Here is a 19,176-nt window from a genome sequence, read left to right as displayed (position 1 = left end):
TTACCACAAGACCCACCCACTCAGCCAAGTGCAGATCCTCAGACAACAGTGGGTACCCAGCTCAGGCCAGATTCTAGATGTCTGTCTTTGGTCCCCAGGAGGGTTTGTCTGTGTTTTCTCTTAGCAGGATCTGGGGCCAGCTCACCTCTCACATCCCCGTCGTCACCGACTCCACCCTCTACAGCAGGTGAGTGATGAAGCCGCAGTCCCTGCCACCCTCCTCTCACCCAGCAGGAGGAGGAGTGCGGCCCTTTGCCTTCTGGCCCAGGCACAAGCGTTGCAGGGGTCAGCCTTCTCCAGGGAACCCCTGGGGAGTGCACACTGGGAGAGCTGAGGGTCTCTCTGTCCCAAGTCCCACTTCATGAGGAGTGGAGTATTTGGTTTCAGAGGCAGCAGCCACCCTCTACCTCCAGCCTGCTCTCGTGCTAAAAGGCATCATGCTGGGCTCCTCAGATCAGATCTTGCCCTGGTACGTGCTGAGCCGATCTGAGCCAATCGAAACAGTTGTGCTGCTGCTGGGGTGCCTTGTCCTGCCAGAGCTCTCCCCTTGGGGAGCCCAGGCACAATGTCATTTTGTCACCAAGCAGCACTGGTGAAATGCCCAGGTGTGGGAGCAATGGAACCGCCTAGCTTCTGCTTTCCTGATGACTATTCATGCAGTGACTAGCCTTTGTTTTGCCCTTGCGAATTCAGTCAGATTACCATGAGTTTGGTTTGAAAAAAAAAAAAAAAAAGCATTGATGGGATGGCCCCAGTTCCCCAAACCAGTGAGGTTGTGGAGCAACAGGGGCTGTCACTCGGCGCGGCTGAGAACACGAAACAGCATGACCACTCTGGAAGAATCGGGCGGTTCATTTCTAAAACTAAACACAGAACTATCATAGGATCCAGCATTCCTGCTCCTAGGTCTTTATCCTAATGAGTTTGAAACTCACGTTCACACAGAAACTTACACACAAATGCTTATAGAAGCTTTGTTCCTAATCACTAAAAGCTGGAAGCCACCAAGATGTCCTCCAGTAAGTAAACTGTGGTACATCCATACGGTGGAATATTTTTAACATTAAAAAGAAATGAGTTAAAACTGGCATATTGCTAAGTGAAAGAAGCCAATCTGAGAAGACTGTATACTCTATGATTTCAGCTATATAATATTCTATAAGAGGCAGAACTGTAGAAACAGCAAAAAAATCAGTGGTTTTTAAAAGAGGGGAACCATAGGGAACTTCTGTAACTATCAGGTCAACTTTCTATAAACCCAAAACTGCACTCAAAAATAAAACATTAATTTTTTTTAAATGAAAAAAAAAAAGAAAAAAAATGGGAAGAATATATCTTGGGGAATATTTATAAGAATAGTCTCTAATTCTTTCCCTCTTTCTTTTTTGAATTAGTATCTCTTTTCTGACCATTTTGCATGCCTCAGAAAAACACTGGTGGTCCAGTATTTCTTTTCACTTCTTAAGGGAACCAGATGCTCTCAACATCAGAGGAGCTGGTTCTGGCTTTCAGAGCTTGTCAGCTGTGCTTGGAAGAGTTGCTGCAGCTCTCTGGAGGGAGGGTCACTGCCTGGGGCTGATTTATGAGTTGACAGTTCCATATTCATCAAGGCCTAAGGCAGCACCAAGGAGCTATCAAAAACTTTACCCATCTGCTCTCAAATCTTCTAACTGGCCTTTCTGAGAAAGTGACAAGCAAGTGTAAAGGGAATAGTTTGCACAGCTTACTTCTGGCTGGTGGTATCTCCTCTTGCTGACTGAGGGTGGTTCCTGGTGGCTTGCTGCCGAGCGTTCTGGGCCAGGACTCGTTTTGAGGATCCAAGTACCTGGTTCATGGGAATGATATTCTTTTCCCTGGCCGACTTTATGAGCAGCTTTTACAAGAAAGCCCCCAAATACTGTTCAAGAAAGAATATAGTCTTCTTTCTCTTGTGTAGGGGTGACTTGTATAGACTAGTCAGAAATTTCTGGAACTCCACTGCCCAGATCATGTTCAGCCATTTAATGGAAGAAAGGATATTAATTTCACACCATTTAGACATTTGAAGGAAATTGAATGAAGAGTGAGAATCCATAAATGCTTCTTTAATGCACGAGATGTCTCTTTAGTTACACAGAGCACCTACTGTATGCATTAGAGTGGTTGTGGGACGTTAACTTCCAGTTCTCATTTTTAAATGCCTTGGGGAATTATCAATCTATTTGGATTTTTTCGTGAACCCTCTGATTTTACCTGTGTTTTGAATTCGAGCTATCTCATACTGTAGCAGGTTTACGTGAGATGAGGACATTTTTAGAATGAGAGAAGAAGGGATCTTTTGTAATTGGAGGCAATGTTGGAAAAACGTTGAGGTGAGTGGGAGCGGCAGGGGGCTTTACTGTGAATTTGATCGGACCTGTTCTGAAAGGGAGTTGTAAGGATTGAGCTGGAAAACATGTGAAGACCCAAGCACAGAGCCTGGCAGAGGTGGTAGGTTCCCAGCAATTATTGGCTCCTTTCCTTTATCTCCTCTCATGATTTGTTGATGAACGGTCTCGGCCCTGAAGACTCTACTCTGACCTCTGCTGGGCACTTACTGTAATGCATCTCTTAAAAATGATAAGCATTCGCTTGTCAACCCAGCATTTCAGGCCCTAAACGGTGAGTTTATTCATTCAGTTACTCAGGATGCGTTGAATGAGAGCTTGCAATGTGCTGGACACCGTGGTTGGTCCTGGGTTACAGAGATGAATAGGGCCCTAGTTCGTGTGGAGTTCTTTTTCCAGTGCCTCTCAAGAACTCCAAGAAATAGACATTATTAAACAAGTGCTTTCCTTGGGGTCCAACTCTGGTAATTTTTCTACTCCCAGTATTTCCCCTCTTTCAGTAGAGAATCTCTACCTGGAAAACTACTGCACCAGCTTCTGTTCTGTGCAAGGCAGAAGGGAGCCACAGACAGGTAGTGGTTTGGTGCTGCCGTGCCCGTTTGCTGCTCGGTAAATCCTTGTTGCTGGTTTGCCTGGGCTTGCCCTGCCTTCAAGGCCACTGCTGGGTGAGAGCAGACGCCCAGCCTACGGGTGGCATCTTCTGGCTGGTCGGTCCCTGCCTAGACTGATCCTCCTTCTAAGACAGGAGGCCAAGCTTCTCAGTGGGCTCATCTTTCTCACTGCTTCTTTGCACGCTGCCCATCTTGTTGCTGGAATCACATTTACTCCAATTTATGTCTTTATTTCTAGGTCAAGTTTATCATTTAAAAAAAAAAAAGGCATGCTTATCTGGGAACCAAGTGAAGAATAGTGTCTTCTAGCTTTATGATAAAAGGCAGTTTTCTCAATAAAGGAAGGAAGAATCTTCACTTTCAAGGAAAGTATTCAACTAACAATTCCTGCTCAAGGTAGCTTCTCAAACACAACTCAATCTGGGAGCCCTTGGGAACTATGCTTTGGGCCAGGGAACCTAAACTTGAGGATGAACACTTGCTAGTTCTGGGACCTTGGGCAAGACAGTTGGCCTCCCTAATTCTGTTTTCTCATTTGTCAGTGAGGATAGTAACAGTGCTTGCCTACAGGAGTTTTTATGAGGATCCAGCACATTCCACGTGTATGGGGTTAGAACAGCACCTGGCATACACAAGCCCTCACTACACTGTTCCTTATCAGGAGACCTTGATGAATCACTTTACATGTCTGGGTGTTGGCTCCCTCCTCTGTCAAAGGCAAAAAGGTCAGAATTAAGGGGAGACTGTCTCATTGTCCCTTCTAATCAAGCATACTGTAAATCCACTGGGGATCCCGTTTGCTCAGCAAGAGATCAACTTAGGCAAGTTCCGTTGGCCACATTGTCTTCCTCCCGAAAAATGTCAGCCTTAAGCCCGTTCGTGGTAGCTGATGGTGGTCTTAGGCTCCGTGACTTTTAGTATGGGGCAGGAGGACATACGATGATAAGCTAAGCGGTCTGCCTCTCATGAGCTCTCTCCAGCAAGCAGGTAAGGGCTGGGACCTCCCGCATTCCTTACCGCCCCTCCTGCCATGGCTCCTCTTCCTGAGGTCCTTACCAGATTGATGGAAGAAATGCCATTTCCCTAGGTCTGCTGGTCATTCCTTTGGGAGGAGTGAGATTCTCTAAAACTTCTGCTTCAATTCTTACATTTTCAGTGAGACCATTCCTTTCTTTTCTGCTGAAGGTTATACTTCCTGCCTCTGGAAAGTCACTCTTTCAAGAGCTTTAAAATTCTTTGTCCTGACTTATTTCATGGTAAATATCCCCAACTTGTGTTTACACTTTGTATTCCTAGAACTGAGTAGTTTAGAAGGTCCCAGTTTACACACACACACACACACACACACACACACACACACAACACCCTGGCACTCTCTTTGGGAGTAGATAGGCCTGACATCTTGCTATTGGGTGTGTGTGTAGTTTCTTTTTAAAACAGGTGTGCAAAAGAGTGTTTTGGGAAAGCTAACTGAGAAAAGACCCTCAACGATTGTTGTTGTTGTTTTTAATAAGCATATCTAACATATTTTAGGCATTTACTTTGTGCAAGGCACTGTTCTATGTAATGTAAAGTCATGGTTTGATTTGATCCCCATGAATACCTTCCTTTCCAGTGAGAGTAGTTCCTACTAAAGCTCCATTTTAAAGGCAAAGAAAACGGAGGCCCTAGTGAGGTTAAGGGATTTTGACCAAGGTCACACAAGTGGGGGATGCTAGAGCCAGGATCCAAACTTGGTTCTGACCTTGAACATTTACTGGGTTGGTTTTTTTTTTTTTTTTAAGATTTTATTTATTTATATGACAGACAGAGATCACTAGTAGGCAGAGAGAGAGGAGGAAGCAGGCTCCCTGCTGAGCAGAGAGCCCCATGTGGGACTCGATCCCAGGACCCTGGGATCATGACCTGAGCCACCCAGGCGCCCCTACCTGGTTGGTTTTGATGGAGTGCCTGTTCTCTAGGGTGCACAGTAGGGTGTGTGCTGTTAAACACTGCTCTGTGGCCTGAAAAGAGCCCTGAAGGTAGAGTCCGAGCACTCTGGGCCAGAGTCCTAGCTCTGCCACTTTACAGCTGAGACCTTGGACAAGTAATTTCCATTCTCTGAAGCTGACTTCTAAAAGAATTCCTGGTCTTTATTAGGTCGTGTACACCACATAGCTTTATAAGCAGCGATGTGCTATAAAGTGGAAGCCATGAATGACCCGCAAGAGAACTCTAGCCCTTTTGCTTGCAGCTAATAATTTAAAGGAAGTCATTTTGGAGAGAAAGCTGGCAATTCATAGAAAACTCAGGTGTCAGAATGAGTGGGGAGAGAGGGAAGTTTCAAATCTAGAGAGCTGACGAGGGAAAACAGAGCCTTATGGGCACAGAGTGACTAAAAGCTTGAATAATAGGAAGGATGATTGAGAATAAGTAAGACACAAAAAAGATATATTTATTTAGAATGTTGGGAATTTCCCGACTCTGTCTGGCCAGGTGAAAGTCTGAAACCCATTCTTGGCTCAGAATCCGTGTCTCCGGCCATATGAATTGCTTCTTTTTCTCGAAACCTCTACACACATACAAAGCAGTTGCCATCTTTGGGATGAGCAGGTCGGCCTTCAGTGTTTCTCTGAAGAGTGTGTTGGCTCTGCTCTCCTGTCCTCTTTCAGCCCTCCTTCCCCACCTCCACGTCCAAGGGGGTAAGGCTGGTGTGGGTAGAGGTGGCACAGGGCAGAGTGTCCCCAGCATCCTCCCAGAGCTGTCCCTGGGGAGTGGTCAGCCTGCCCAGCCCCTCGTGGGCCTCATTTCTCAGCCCCTCTGCAGACAAAGCGATTCTCCCCGTTCATCAGGAACTCTGGGATTCTGTCAGGAAGAGCATTATCCTTCACATTTACCCTGGAATCTAGTCAGTTAAAAGGAAGACAAGAGCCATGTTTGCCTGGCTTGTTTTCTCTTTAATAGTTTTATAGCCACAAGTAAGCAAATGTCACTCCCTGCCCAAATTCAGCCTGTAGAAGGTGGCCTTGGGGGAGGTGTGACTTGCCCCTGCCCAGGAACTCCGCCTTCGACCTTCCCTGTGCTCGTGCTCTTCCCAGCTTTAAAAAGGCAGGTCTCCATTTTAGATTATAGAAGATTTGAGGAAAAGTGATGAGTTCTAGTTTTTCTCCCTTCTTGATAAGCTGTCCTTATTTAGCAGTAGAACTAATTGCACTTCCTGTACTCACTCCACTTTGGTGGGGGGCGGGGATTAAAACCTTCACAGGTCTTCTGAAGTAAGTGTTGTGCTTATAAACAAATAAAAATCCCATCTAGGGGCACCTGGGTGGCTCAGTGGGTTAAGCCTCTGCCTTCGGCTCGGGTCATGGTCTCAGGGTCCTGGGATCGAGCCCCACGTCGGGCTCTCTGCTTGGCGGGGAGTCTGCTTCCCCCTTTCTCTCTGCCTGCCTCTCTGCCTACTTGTGATCTCTCTCTGTCAAATAAATAAATAAAATCTTAAAAAAAAAATCCCATCTAAATGGCTCCAGGGGCAGGGACACAGAAAAAAAGTATGAAGAGGAAAGCGATTATCTGGCAACTCTGTTAGCACGTTGACTCGCTGATTACTGTCTGAGCCTATTTTCCGTGTTCTAAAATAGTCACCGTCTTGTTTACAAACCAGTGCATTTTGCGGTGAAGTGGGTCTTAGCTTGGCAGTGAGAAGAATCAGCATGTGGTGCAGACTAATATTTTGCTGTCTCTTACTATTTGCTTAACAGACACTGAAATCTGAATAATGACATGTGTCCCCTCTCTCTCTCTCTTTCTCTTTCTTTGCTGTTTTCAGTAGAGCATGCACCATTTTGAACGTGAATTTTCGGTAAAGTAAGCTATACTGATTTCTCTAACTTTAAAGATGCTCTGTTTCTGGATGTGAAATGGGGCCCAGTGTGTGGAGATCGCAGAAGTGATGAACAAATGGGAAAGCAGATTTGGGACGATTTCCTTATCTGAACATCTAAACGAAATACAGCATCTTTAAAAAGCACCCAAATGACTTCATCTACATTCATTTCATTTTCACCATGACCTTTAAAATCTTCATTTCCACTCTGATTGTAGTTTTAAAACACAGCTCAAAACCTGCAAATCAACTGCATGGCATTTTGTTATATTTTCATTTTGGAAAGCAGGATCCCACAGTGTTGGTGCAGCAAAAATAATGGTTCCCTGTTACTCTGATGCAGGGAAAGAGTGTTAGCTGGCTGAGTTCTTGATTTTAGGAAGACAGTTCACCGGCTTTTATAACGGACAGTAGGGAAAAACAGTTCTCTAGAATATCCCTACTAATTCTTGCGTTGGGACAAGAGTGCAGCCTTCTCATCTACCTGAGGAAAAATACAAAGGCAGTTGCCAAGAGCTGGGAGCGCGGTCTGCTTCCAGGGGTCACTGCTATCTGCTCCCTCTCGAGGGTGGCTAGCAGGTCTGGTGTTGGTCTGGTGGCCCTGTGGTCTCCCTGCTTCTATTCGCAGACCACAAAGACAGACCTGCAGAGACTTGTAGATGGCCCACTGCTAAAACTGGCCCCAAAGAAAGGGCAGTCCCCAGACGTTCTTTCGCCAAGGCTGGTGAGGGTCTTTCTGGCAAGGCTTTCCACCCTAGATCTAACTGAGGCTCTGGATTGCCAGGTTCTCAGTTTGGTGAATGAGATTCTGGGGAGGATAGAGTAGCTGGCTTTGGGATTTTTGACTAGGAGTAGGTAGGATGGAAGAGAACTGTTTCGGAGCATCCCTCATCCTGGGTTTGGAAGCCAGTATTTTTCAAAGCTGGGTGAATTCAGTTAGCAACCAACATCCCCCCCTTTAAATTTTTAATTTAAATTCTAATTAACAACCAATGTAACAGAATCTGTCTGGTCTTGTCTGTGGCCTGGGGGTAAGGGCTGTTGGGACCTGTTGGCGGGGAGGAGTCGGTGGCTGTCAGGCCTGCCTCAGGCCACATAGCCAGTTCTGAATTTGACCCCTGTCAGTATTGCCAACTGTTAGAACGTGTTGTAGCTTAAGCCCCCACAAACTTTAAAGGAAGCTTGTGGACTATAGAGAAGGTAAAAAGAAAAGGCCAAAAAATCTTGGTGTTGGGCCTGCAGTCAGTGGCTGAGTCCCTGGGTCTGTTCTTGCTTCTTCTACTCCTGGTCTTCTGACCGTGGACTTCCTCCCCACTTCCAGAGTGTTCTGAGCTGGCAAGATGAGGTCTGGCCTTGCCCTTGTTGTACACCTGAATATCAGCCCTCATTGTCTCAGGCCCAGTAAGGAAAGTGGGCCTCGTGGGACAGTTAGGCCCTTTGGGTCTGGTCCGGCCTCCTGGGGACAGATGCCAGGGTTACTTTGTTCCTTACCCTTGGATGAACAGCCTCTCTTTTGGCACAGACCTTCAACGTCTCATTTGCTTTATAAGCACAGGTTACTTTTTGACACTTGGGACCGTCTATTTATTTATGCTACCTACTTATTCAAGGAGATTCATTTAAAGCCATAACAATCTCAAACTTTATGTGGAAAAATACAGATCCAGGTACTAAATATCACCCCCAGAGTATGGGAATACTCTGAGATAGTCAATTTGCACTTTTAATTTTGAGTGGCTGGTAATGCAGCCAAAGTTGAGGTTGGGCTCCTCATGAGGGCCAAGCAGATTTATTCTGTGCCAAGAGGCAACCTAGATCCAGGTCCAGCAGCTGAGACCCACTCTAGCTAGCCTACCAGAGTCCCAGGCTGAAGGGGTAGCAGGTCTCTGAATGGCTCTTCTGTGCCTTTAGCACAAAACCAGTGCTATTGCAGCCCAGAGCCTGTCTTCCCTCTTGGAACCTGCAGTGCCTCTTCTCTCCGAAAATTCTGGAGCCCCTTCTGATACACGGCAGGCACTGAATGTCAAACCCAGATGCTGGCCAGTGGGCGGCACTGCGGAGTCACCTGCTGGCTCCTTGGGGCACTCTTGGTGCTGCTGTTGAGTCCCAAGAGCCTTCAGAGACACCCCCTTCCTCCTGGGATTTCACTGGCCACTCTCCAAAACCCTCTTCTAGCATGCTTATTCTCTCTGCTCTTCTCACCTCAGCAAACATTGTGGGTTTAAAGTCCTTTTTATCTTTGTAACCCTGTAACACACAGCTGCGAACATTTTTCCCCAAGTCATCCTGGCAGAGAACATACTAGGACTTCATTCATTGGTTGTTCCTATGTAGTACCAGTGAGAATTACATTTTGTTCATTTGTCTGTATTTAGTGTTTATTCATATTGCTGTATTTTCACCGTTTGAGAATTCTAAGATTGCAGAGCATGAATGTATGTGTCTGTGTGATTCTTTAATTGCAGCTGGCTTAGGTTTGAGTAAGAGATGAAGGTAAGTGGTCTTCCATGAAATACAAGACTTTGAACTGTTATGTGTCACGCTCGGTGAAAAGGATGCTCTTAGCTAAATACTTGGTGATCCTGAACCACTTAACCATAGAAACTCAGGTGGTGAAGGGTGTGTTTACTTGTTACCAGCACAGCTGGGCAGCAGGTTAGAGGGGAGGGACACCTAACAGGATGTGTTGCTGTGTAGACCTAGGAGGGGCTGAGACTAAGGCCAGAAACAGGAGAGTCACCGAGAGCTGCAGGATTCCCAGATGACAGGACACGTAACTCTGCCGCACCAGCAAGTTCTTTAAAGCAGGTCTTTGGATGTATTCAGCTTTTATTTTGTCCTAGGAGAGTAACTCATTCATCGATTCAAAACTGTAACTGCCACGTGTTGGCATGCCTGGACGCTAAGGGAAGCTTTAGATATGTGTCCAGTTCCCTTCTCCTTGTCCACTTGGGTGGAGTCGCTCCTGATGCTCAGCGAAGGTGTAGGGTTATTGCAGCTCCGTTCTGTTCCGGGGTGAAGCCCCGTGGAAGGAAGGTCCCGAGGAAGACTCCTCGAGAAGACTGTTGCCAGGGAGAGAGCCTTCTGCCCCCTGCTTTGCGCTGCTAACAGTTACTAGCATTTTATATTTCTTTAATGCAGCCTAATAGAAAATGATTATTCAAGACACACGCCCCTGGGGAACCCTCAAACCCAGCAGGCACTGTTCTTTGCCTAGCATCCTGAGTGGCTTGTCATTTTCTGTTAAATCACATCCTTCAAATATTGTGTGTGTTGGGGCAGCTAAAGAAATGTTCGTCCTTTGTCAGTGATTGATACTCAGGTAGCCCAACTCTGTGCATACAAATGTCTGTCTTGACTTACTGGCTCAGTAGGTGCCCTGGACCTGCCTGAAGCAGCCGATGGAACTTTTCTTTGGGGACCACTGCTAAAATTTGGAAATGGAGTTAGAGCCTCACCTATGCAGGGAGAATGTCACTGTGTAGAGTTTCATATCATCTATGATATTCAGTCTTAGATGACTTATTACCTGGGGGAAATGGCAACCTTTAATTAATTCCCCTTTGATGCTTCTAGTTTTCTTGTTCAGCATTTAAAAAAAAACACATAGAACTGGGTATCTTGGTCCCTCTGCAGGAAAACATTGGCAGGCTCGTCGAAGTCCCTTCTACCTAGGACTGAGCAGTAGCATGTGTGCCGGGGGGGTTGGTAGAGATGATACTGACTGTCCCCTTTCTCTGTCCCCCACCCAGGGATGTCTGCATTACCTCCACCTCCTCCACCTCCGCCTCCACCACCAGCAGCTCCCTTGCTTCCTGCGAGCACAGAGGCGCCTACACAGCTCCTGCCCCAGGCTGTGAATGGTGTGAGCCGCGGGGCCTTACTCAGCTCCATCCAGAATTTCCAAAAGGGAACTTTGAGGAAAGCCGAAACCTGTGATCATAGTGCTCCTAAGATCGGCTAAAGCTTCGTGTTTACATTTGGAGGGAAAAGTTCTTTGTTTTTTCCTCCCACCTCCAGCCCCTGAAGTACTCTCTCCGGATGAGTGAGCCAGGACAGCCACTTGCTGTCTTGCAGATGCTTGTACAAGAAGCTTCTCAAGAGGGGAATATTCAAATAGAATAAAGTCAGGCTGGCATTTCTGCCTTAAGAAATATTTATTTTGCTCCTTTATTGCCATTTTAAAGGAGTCTGGTTCATCCTCTAATGGGCATCTTTCGGGGGCAGCAGCATTTTGGAGTCAGCCTTTTCACTCACTGAAGGAAAGGGACACAAAAGCAATGACCACGTCCAGTCACAGCAGTGAATGACCTTTGTGTTGCAATCCCTCCTCTCCCATCAGACAGCTCCCAGAAACGTTCCTCTCATTTCTCTATAAAGCATTTTCTGGTTATTTCTTAGACAACTCCCATTTTTGCTACCTTATTTCATCTTAGACATTATTAACACTGTAGTCTGAAGCCTAGTTATGTCGTGGAGTGAGAGAAGCAACTGAGTTCTTCCTTTTCCATTCGGATAGACAGGCAAGTCAAGTCCGGAACCCTCTCTAGGTTCTAACAGGAATACCATTGTGGTTATAGAACTCAGGGCTGTGAAAGCAACCACTCGACTCATAGTTCCTTTTAGTTAGAGTATATTGGACAGGCAGAAAATGTTAAGATCAGGAAAAGCGCTTTCCGGATTAGAGGATCTCCTTAATCCTCAGCAATAAAGTCAAGTTTGTGGTTTGTGGGGGGGGGGGTTATTATTACAACACAAGTAAATTTGGCATCCACAGAAATCAGTTCTGATTTTTGAAAGATTTATCCAAATACATCATCTTTCTAATGTTACTCATTTATTAGATCCTTTATCCTATTATTTGTTTAAACCCTTAAATAAATTGCACTTTAAAGGATTATCAGTAATCCATTTAAAAATTCAAATACATCAGTGTTGGTTACTATGCAGAGAGAATGTCATTGTGTATAGTTTCATTTAATCTGTGATAAATGTTCAGCTGTATTTTTTATTAAAATAAACCATGTCAAGAAAATGTGTCTGTAGCTTGGCTAGGCATTTGAAGTGGGGATTTTTTGTGGGAACTTTTATAAAAAAATAGATCCATACAGTATTTCTGGTTTCCTTCTTACCTACCTGATGTCTCCTTTTTGTCATATTTTCCCTCTTAATTACTAAAAGCTAACAATCCTGTCTTGCTATTTAAATTAGGCACCCTTTGTATGCTTCTATAACTAATTGTGTTTTCTGTCTCAACTTTTTTTTTTTTTTTTTAAAGATTTTATTTATTTACTTGACAGAGAGAAATCACAAGTAGACGGAGAGGCAGGCAGAGAGAGAGGGAAGCAGGCTCCCCGCTGAGCGGAGAGCCTGATATGGGACTCGATCCCAGGACCCTGAGATCATGACCTGAGCCGAAGGCAGCGGCCTAACCCACTGAGCCACCCAGGCGCCCTCTGTCTCAACTTCTAAAGAGGACAGCATATGGTAGAATGTCTTTTTTGGCAATGGGAAAAATATTTGACATGAATTTTGGTTTATTTGGAGGGGAACCCGATTACAATTGGGCATTTGAAGAGTCTGTGGACAAGTTCCTGTTACAAATGTGATGGCAGTTTAGGTGATTAGTGTTGCTCATTTCTTAACAGAAATTCTTAGCAGAATTTTAAGACCTCCACCCACCCCATGTTTATTACTTCAAGAATATAAAATTACAATTAGTCATATTAGGAATTCTTTTATTCCTTATCAAAACAATTTAATAGTAAATGTAGATGATAGCTTTTACCTTTACATACAGGTTGTCCTTTTTGGATACATATTTCTGCAAAACTCTGCCACATTCATACCTGTCCTTATGAGAGGTTAAAATTTTACATTAGCCTTATTCAAAGAATGTGGTGATTGTAACAGACCAGAAAAAAAACCCATGGAGTCTAGGGCAGGAGAGGAGTTTTTTCCACATACAAGCACATTTAAATTCTTCCAAGTACAAAAACATATGTGTTGTTGCTTTAGAGATAACTTTATGAATCATAAGGTCTTACAGTACAATCCAGGTCAAGTAGACAGCAAGTATTTTAAGTAAATCCCAACGACTTGAAATTCAAGTCCAAACTAAATATTTAATGTTTTCTTTATTGCAAATATGATGTCTTTAACCTGAGGTATAGAGTTGTCTTCTAGAATCTTTGCATAAGGCATGGGGACGTCAGCACCAGTGACACGAACTGCAGGAGCATCCAGGAAATTGAATGCAGGGCCTAGGAGAGAAGGAGGCTAACTGAGAGGCAAGAAAAGCCACTGAGCACCACCACCTTCCCATAGGAGGTATGGCTCTCCAAAAGAGAGAAAATTCTAAAGGAATACTCATTACCAGGACTGTTTCTGGCTTTTTAAAAAACATTTACTCCTCCCCCACCAAAAACACCCATCGACCCAAATGAAAAATGCCAAGGTGACAAGTTAAGACTGTTGGCCTAGCTTCTAATCTCTGTCCAGTATCAAGGTACACACTATTTATTACAGTTTGAGTATTCTAGAACCAGTTTCTCTGAAATACCTTCCATGATCCTGGCACAAACTTCAGCTCCTACTCCAAACTGTGGCCAGCCTCCTTCCACAGTTACAAGATGATTGGTCTTCATGACACTGGCTTCTATTGTTTCAATGTCCATTGGTCTGATGGTTCGCATATTTATCACCTAAACAGACAACATAGATATGATTTGTAGAGCCACTGCACCACAAATGTAGTCTCATCCCCGTAATACCACTCCCTCTCTTACTTCCTGTTAATCTCTGGGTCTAGGAAGATCGAATCTGCCTATCCAAGAACAAAATGTAAAACGGGAAATTGTAATTAAAATGAAAATCTTTATCTCTACCACAAGTGGTTAAGAATTCACTTATCCTCCTTTGCTAACTTACTTCTTGTCAAAACAACTAACAACTACCAACTGACTGCTCACTGTGTACCAGGTGCTACACTGTGTGATTCCCACAACCACCCCAAGGGGACAGTAAGTGTATTCTCCTCAGTTTACAGCTGATGTGGCTGAGATTAAGAGTACAGATCTTGCCCAAGTGTAACCAGCAAGTGGCAGGTCCTGACGTGAAGGAGTTAGACCCTGATTTCTAAGTCTGCCCCTCTCCTGAACTCCAGCTCCAAGGCTAGATTCCAACTTGAGAAAGAACCTACACAATAAAAAGCTAGGTATTTGCAAAGCAAGATTTTACACTCAGTTAACCTGTTAAAGAATTCAAACTCTTATTTCTGGGTCTTAATTTTAAAAGGAAACTTTCTGATTTTTCCAGAAGTGAATGTCCACATACCTCACATTCAATTCCCTCTTTGGATAGCACTGTTGCAGCTTCTAAGCAGTGGCCCACAGGTCTTGAATGGGCAACTACGGTTATGTGTGTCCCTGAAACAAAGTGGTCACAGATCAGAGGCCAGGTTGAAACCAAAGATGCTGTACTGCCCCACAGCCACTGTGGCTCTTGCTCATTTGTAAAATCTTCAACTCAACTCCATTCCAGGGAGGTGAGATGAAATACAAATCTACTGGACTGAGAATTAGGAAGCATAAATGGATAAGCAAAACAGGACACATTTTCTTAACTTGATCTCATCCTATAATTTCCTAATCAAAGTAAAAGGCAAGTAACTTCAAGAATGAATTTGACTAGGTGCGTCTGGCAGGCTCAGTCAGTTAAGCATCCAACTGTTGGACTTAAGCTTAAGTCATGATCTTAGGGTAATGAGATTAAGCCCTAGTCAAGCTCTGGGCTGGGCATAGAGCCTGCTTAAGATTCTCCCCCTATCTCTAGCCTGCCACTGCTGACCTTCCCCCACCTCTAAAAAAAACAAAAAAAAAGAATTTGACCAACATAAATACAGGGGCTAGATTACAAATAATATTTAAGATGTACTAAGTGCTCTTACCTTGTCTTTCTATTTTGGCTTTTCCAATGGGAATCAGAAAATCTTTTGACTGAGCTTCTGAGGGTAATTCAAAAGGAACTCCATACATCAATTCATTCTCTAGCACCACCACTGAAAAATACAAATATTTAACAGAAGTAACTACATGACCAAATGTATATACAACACTATGACTCATTTTGCAAAAAGTTTCACTGTGAAAGTAGGAAGCCTCACAACTATTGTGTCTAGTAGCCTTGAGAGGATGGTTTAGGTACCAACATTTATATTCTGGTCAATCCTAATTTTATCTATTGTAGTTAAATCAGCATTGTAGGTACCTAGCAGGCCCCTTTACAGTCAGAAAAGCAAAAACAAAACAACCTTTTTGAAAACGGTCTTTACCATATCTCTAAATCATTAATTGACTTTTTTTTTTTTTAAAGATTTTATTTATTTATTTGACAGAGAGAGATCACAAGTAGGCAGAGAGGCAGACAGAGAGAGAGAGGAGGAAGCAGGCTCCCCACTGAGCAGAAAGCCCGATGCGGGACTTGATCCCAGGACCCTGAGATCATGACCCGAGCCGAAGGCAGCGGCTTAACCCATTGAGCCACCCAGGCGCCCCATTAATTGACATTTTATATGATATATCTAAGCCTAACTAGAAGCTTTAACGGCTTCCCTCCAGGCAAAGATTGCGACTTAGTTCTTTAAGGTTCAAAAGAGACCCAAGGGTCATTCTACTGACCTGGATTATTATCCCGAATGGCTGATTTAATAAGTCCTTTTGCATCCTCTGAATTCCAGGGGCTGACGACCTTTAGGCCTGGGCAGTGCCCATACCAGGCAGCAAAGCACTGTGAGTGCTGGGCAGCCACTCCTGCTGAGGCACCATTGGGCCCCCTGAAGACTATGGGCACAGGCTGAAGGCCCCCCGACATGTAGTAGGTCTTGGCAGCTGAGTTTATAACCTGGTCAATGGCTTGCATAGAGAAATTGAAGGTCATAAATTCACAAATGGGCCTCAACCCAGCCTGTCAAATCAGAAACAAAGATCTTTGAAAAACTGAAAAGTGATAAAAAGTGGCAACCACTCCAAAATTCAAACGATATTTTTAAAAGGTCATGTTAAAAGAAGTATCTTTGGATGAGATTCATAAAGAGGATTACATACCATAGCTGCACCCACAGCAATTCCAGCAAAGCCCATCTATAAGTAAAATATAAACACAAGTGAAAATGCATAAAAATCAGAACAGCGTACACTTTAACATGCCCCTGAAAGGTCCGCTTCCTGATGGAAGACTTACTTCAGATATGGGAGTGTCTATGATCCTCTTATCTCCGTATTTCTTCCACAGGCCTCGACTAACCTAAAATTACACGATGATCTCATTACTTTTAAGTGTATATGGGGGCCAAAAGCCACCTCAATGTATATTGCTATTTTGGGTTACCTTATATGCCCCATCATACTGGGCAACTTCTTCCCCAAGCAGAAATACCTTCTCATCTCTTTCCAGCTCCTCATCCATACCTTGGTTTATAGCATCACGAACTGTCACCTGTCACAGGTATGGGGAAAACAATCAACAAGGATGACTGCAGAATTATCTCAGATACTACTGAGGTTCTCTCCTTTTATAATTACCTAGGTTGCCTACAGCACATAATATAAAAACTATCGCTAGAACAGGCTTCTCTTTAAAAGTTCAAAGAATTAGAAAAGTAACATTTTTATCATACAGCCTCACTGGATTTGTTAGTGAGTTTACTGAACTTTTTTTTTTTTTAAAGATTTTATTTATTTATTTGACAGACAGAGATCACAAGTATGCAGAGAGGCAGAGAAAGAGAGAGAGGGGAAAGCAGGCTTCCTGCTGAGCAGAGAGCCTGATGTGGGGCTCAATCCCAGGACCCCGGGGATCATGACCTGAGCCAAAGGCAGAGGCTTTAACCCACTGAGCCACCCAGGCACCCCCCCGAACACTTTTTTCTTGATGTGCCTCTAAACTTAACAAAAATCTCTTTACTGGCCAGACCAGCTCATAAGTAGTTTCCTAAGTAGAAATTATACTGGGTTGTTTATTTCCACACTTGGTATAGCGTGGGACAGAGAACTGTTAAGGAGGCCCATATAAAACTATGTTTTGAGCACTCACTAGGTACCAGGCACTTCCAAACACTACCTTCAGAATCTACAAGTTATTTTACTAAACAGACTGGTAGAATCCTCTAATTAAAAAAAAAAAAAGGGGGAGAGTGGGAAATTCCTCAAAGAGTTGAACACAGAATTACTATATGATCCAACAATTCCAATTCTAGATGGATGCTCAAAAGAAATAAAAGCAGGGACTCAGACACTTGCACACCAATGTTCTCAGCAGCATTATTCACAAATCCAAAAGGTGAAAACACCCAAATATCCATCAACAGATGAATGGATGAACAAGATGTGGTATATGCATAAGACAGAATATTAGCCTTAAAAAAAGAAATGAAGGGCGCCTGGGTGGTTCAGTGGGTTAAGCCTCTGCCTTCGGCTGGGGTCATGATCTCAGGGTCCTGGGATGGAGCCCGGAATGGGGCTCTTTGCTCAGCGGGGAGCCTGCCTCCCTGCCTACTTGTGATCTGTCAAATAAATAAAATCTTTTAAAAAAATGAAATTCTGACACATGCTGTAACATACGTGAACCTTGAAAACAACCATGCAAAGTGAAATAAAGCAGACCTAAAAGAACAATGTAGGATTCCACTTACAGGACGTACCTAGAATAGATAAATTCACAGGCCCAGAAAGTGCAATAGAGGTTACCAGGAGCTGGGGGATATGGGAAGTTCCTGTTTAAGGGTTAGAGTTTCTGGTTGTGATGGTGACAAAGTTCTAAAGACGGATGGTGGTGACGGTCTCACAACGCAGTAATTGGACTTAGTGCCGCTGAATATACACTTCAAAATGGGAACATTGGATTTATGTATTTTAGTACAGTAAAGATTTAAAAGGCGGGTGAGGGAAGAAGCGTCAAGTCTAGTGTAGTCAGACCGCCCCACAGATTCCCAATGAGCCTGGCGGGGGTGATATGCTGGTGTGTCCGGTGCTGGGTCCCAACAGAAGCACGACGAATCCCAGGCTGGACGTCGGAATCCGTAGACTCCAGGGCCCGCCGCTGTCCCTCTCCCCATGGCGCAGGCGCGTCCCCCGCCTCCGCCCGGAGATGGACGGCCCCCTCCCTGGCCCGGCGGGCGTCCAGGCCACTTACCTGCAGCGCCGCCGGCGCCGTCCGGTGGAAGCGCCTCCTCAGCAGCCCGGAGACCTGGCGGGGAGAGAGAAGACACTGAGAGGGGACGCAAGGTAGGCAGGAATCGCGCGCAGGCACGCGTGCCGCTGTGTACCTGTTCAAGGGGTCTCCGCATCAGGCCAGACACTGCCGCCATCTTGACTGTGTCCTCTAGCCGTCGCCGAATGACAACACAGCAGGACCGCAGTCTAGTCAGGCCCCGCCTCCCCCGCCAGCTCGAGCCAATGGCAGGGCGCGGCGCCTGCGTGCTCTGCCCATCCCCTCAGGGGTGAGGGGCCGAGGGGCGGGGCTGAGGTGGCGCTTTGGGTGGTTCCACAGCTGTTTCTCGGGTGGACTCTCCGAACTTCCTCGGGAGCGGGAGGTTGCTGCATTGCGGGCTGCGTGTCGGGGACGCTTTCATAAGTGGTGATGCTTGAAGCACGGAGACGGAAAGTCAGACTCTAAGGAACATAACTTGAGGCTGTTAGGTCAGCCTTTTGAGGGCACTGAAACCCTCAGGGCACCAGAGGTGGCTTGCGCACTGTCTAGTGACAGGGAACTTAACCACCTTAGGAGCGAGTCCGGTCTTCCGCGACCGCGCTCAGTCTGTTCCCTGGAATGCGAACCAGAGCTTTCACTGATGCATTAAGCACCTACTGTGTGCCAAGCATTGTGGTAAGCGCTTTACAGCTCCTTTAATTCTCACAGGAACCCTCTCAGGTGATTGCTGTTACCTCCAGTTGTCCTCAAGTCACTTTGGGTTGTCAGTCCTCACAAAGTCTCAGAAAGTCCTTCATCCAAAATTTTCAACCTTCAAGACTATACTTTCAGGGATCATTTCTATAGTTTGTTACTAGAGAAGTTTCTCTGAATGTGTAGAGTACCCAAAATTTTCAACCTTCTATGGGCTTGACCAAATTATTGATTGATTGATTGATTGATTGATTTATGGCTTGGGCATTTCAAACGAGATTTATTAAGAGGGATTTTTCACTCACCCTCCCTTTTCAGACATAATTTAAACACAGTGAAATGCGCATTCCTACCACCTCAAAGTTCCCTCCATGTTTCCTCCCAGTCATTCCCCACACATCACCTGCACAGGGAACCACAGATCTAATTTCCATCA

The 19,176-nt window shown here is 44.9% G+C and overlaps 2 protein-coding genes and 1 pseudogene across 13 annotated transcripts in view; 2 read left to right on the top strand and 1 right to left on the bottom strand.

Annotated features, from left to right (window-relative positions):
* Positions 1–11,874, top strand: part of PXK (PX domain containing serine/threonine kinase like) — an 81,578-nt gene extending 69,704 nt beyond the window's left edge. For 2 of the 12 annotated variants that reach the window (XM_045078391.1, XM_013053422.2), the window contains exons 17-19: positions 125–187; positions 6,783–6,815; positions 10,592–10,698. In XM_045078391.1, the coding sequence (XP_044934326.1) occupies positions 125–187; positions 6,783–6,802 (83 nt within the window). In that variant the 3' untranslated portion in view covers positions 6,803–6,815; positions 10,592–10,698. Of the gene's footprint in view, positions 1–124; positions 188–6,782; positions 6,821–9,304; positions 9,330–10,582 lie in introns of all 12 variants that reach the window. The other 10 variants (XM_045078386.1, XM_004738261.2, XM_045078377.1 and 7 more) reach the window with 8 other exon arrangements.
* Positions 11,875–12,560: 686 nt separating this feature from the next.
* PDHB (pyruvate dehydrogenase E1 subunit beta) lies at positions 12,561–18,283 on the bottom strand. Its single transcript, XM_004738267.3, has 10 exons — positions 18,163–18,283; positions 18,030–18,083; positions 16,227–16,334; positions 16,080–16,142; positions 15,944–15,979; positions 15,518–15,803; positions 14,788–14,898; positions 14,175–14,266; positions 13,402–13,543; positions 12,561–13,102 (listed from the first exon to the last, which is right to left on the bottom strand). The coding sequence occupies exons 1-10, from the start codon at positions 18,202–18,204 to the stop codon at positions 12,957–12,959; spliced, it is 1,080 nt and encodes a 359-aa protein (XP_004738324.1). The 5' UTR covers positions 18,205–18,283; the 3' UTR covers positions 12,561–12,956.
* A 579-nt stretch (positions 18,284–18,862) lies between these two features.
* LOC123394467 lies at positions 18,863–18,938 on the top strand (annotated as a pseudogene).
* Positions 18,939–19,176: the final 238 nt, after the last annotated feature.

This window comes from Mustela putorius, unplaced genomic scaffold (assembly GCF_011764305.1).
Source record: "Mustela putorius furo isolate JIRA1106 unplaced genomic scaffold, ASM1176430v1.1 tig00000095_pilon_pilon_pilon, whole genome shotgun sequence".
NCBI lineage: Eukaryota > Metazoa > Chordata > Mammalia > Carnivora > Mustelidae > Mustela > Mustela putorius.
Note: the sequence above shows the minus strand (reverse complement) of the source record. Positions and strands in the feature narration are given on the sequence as shown.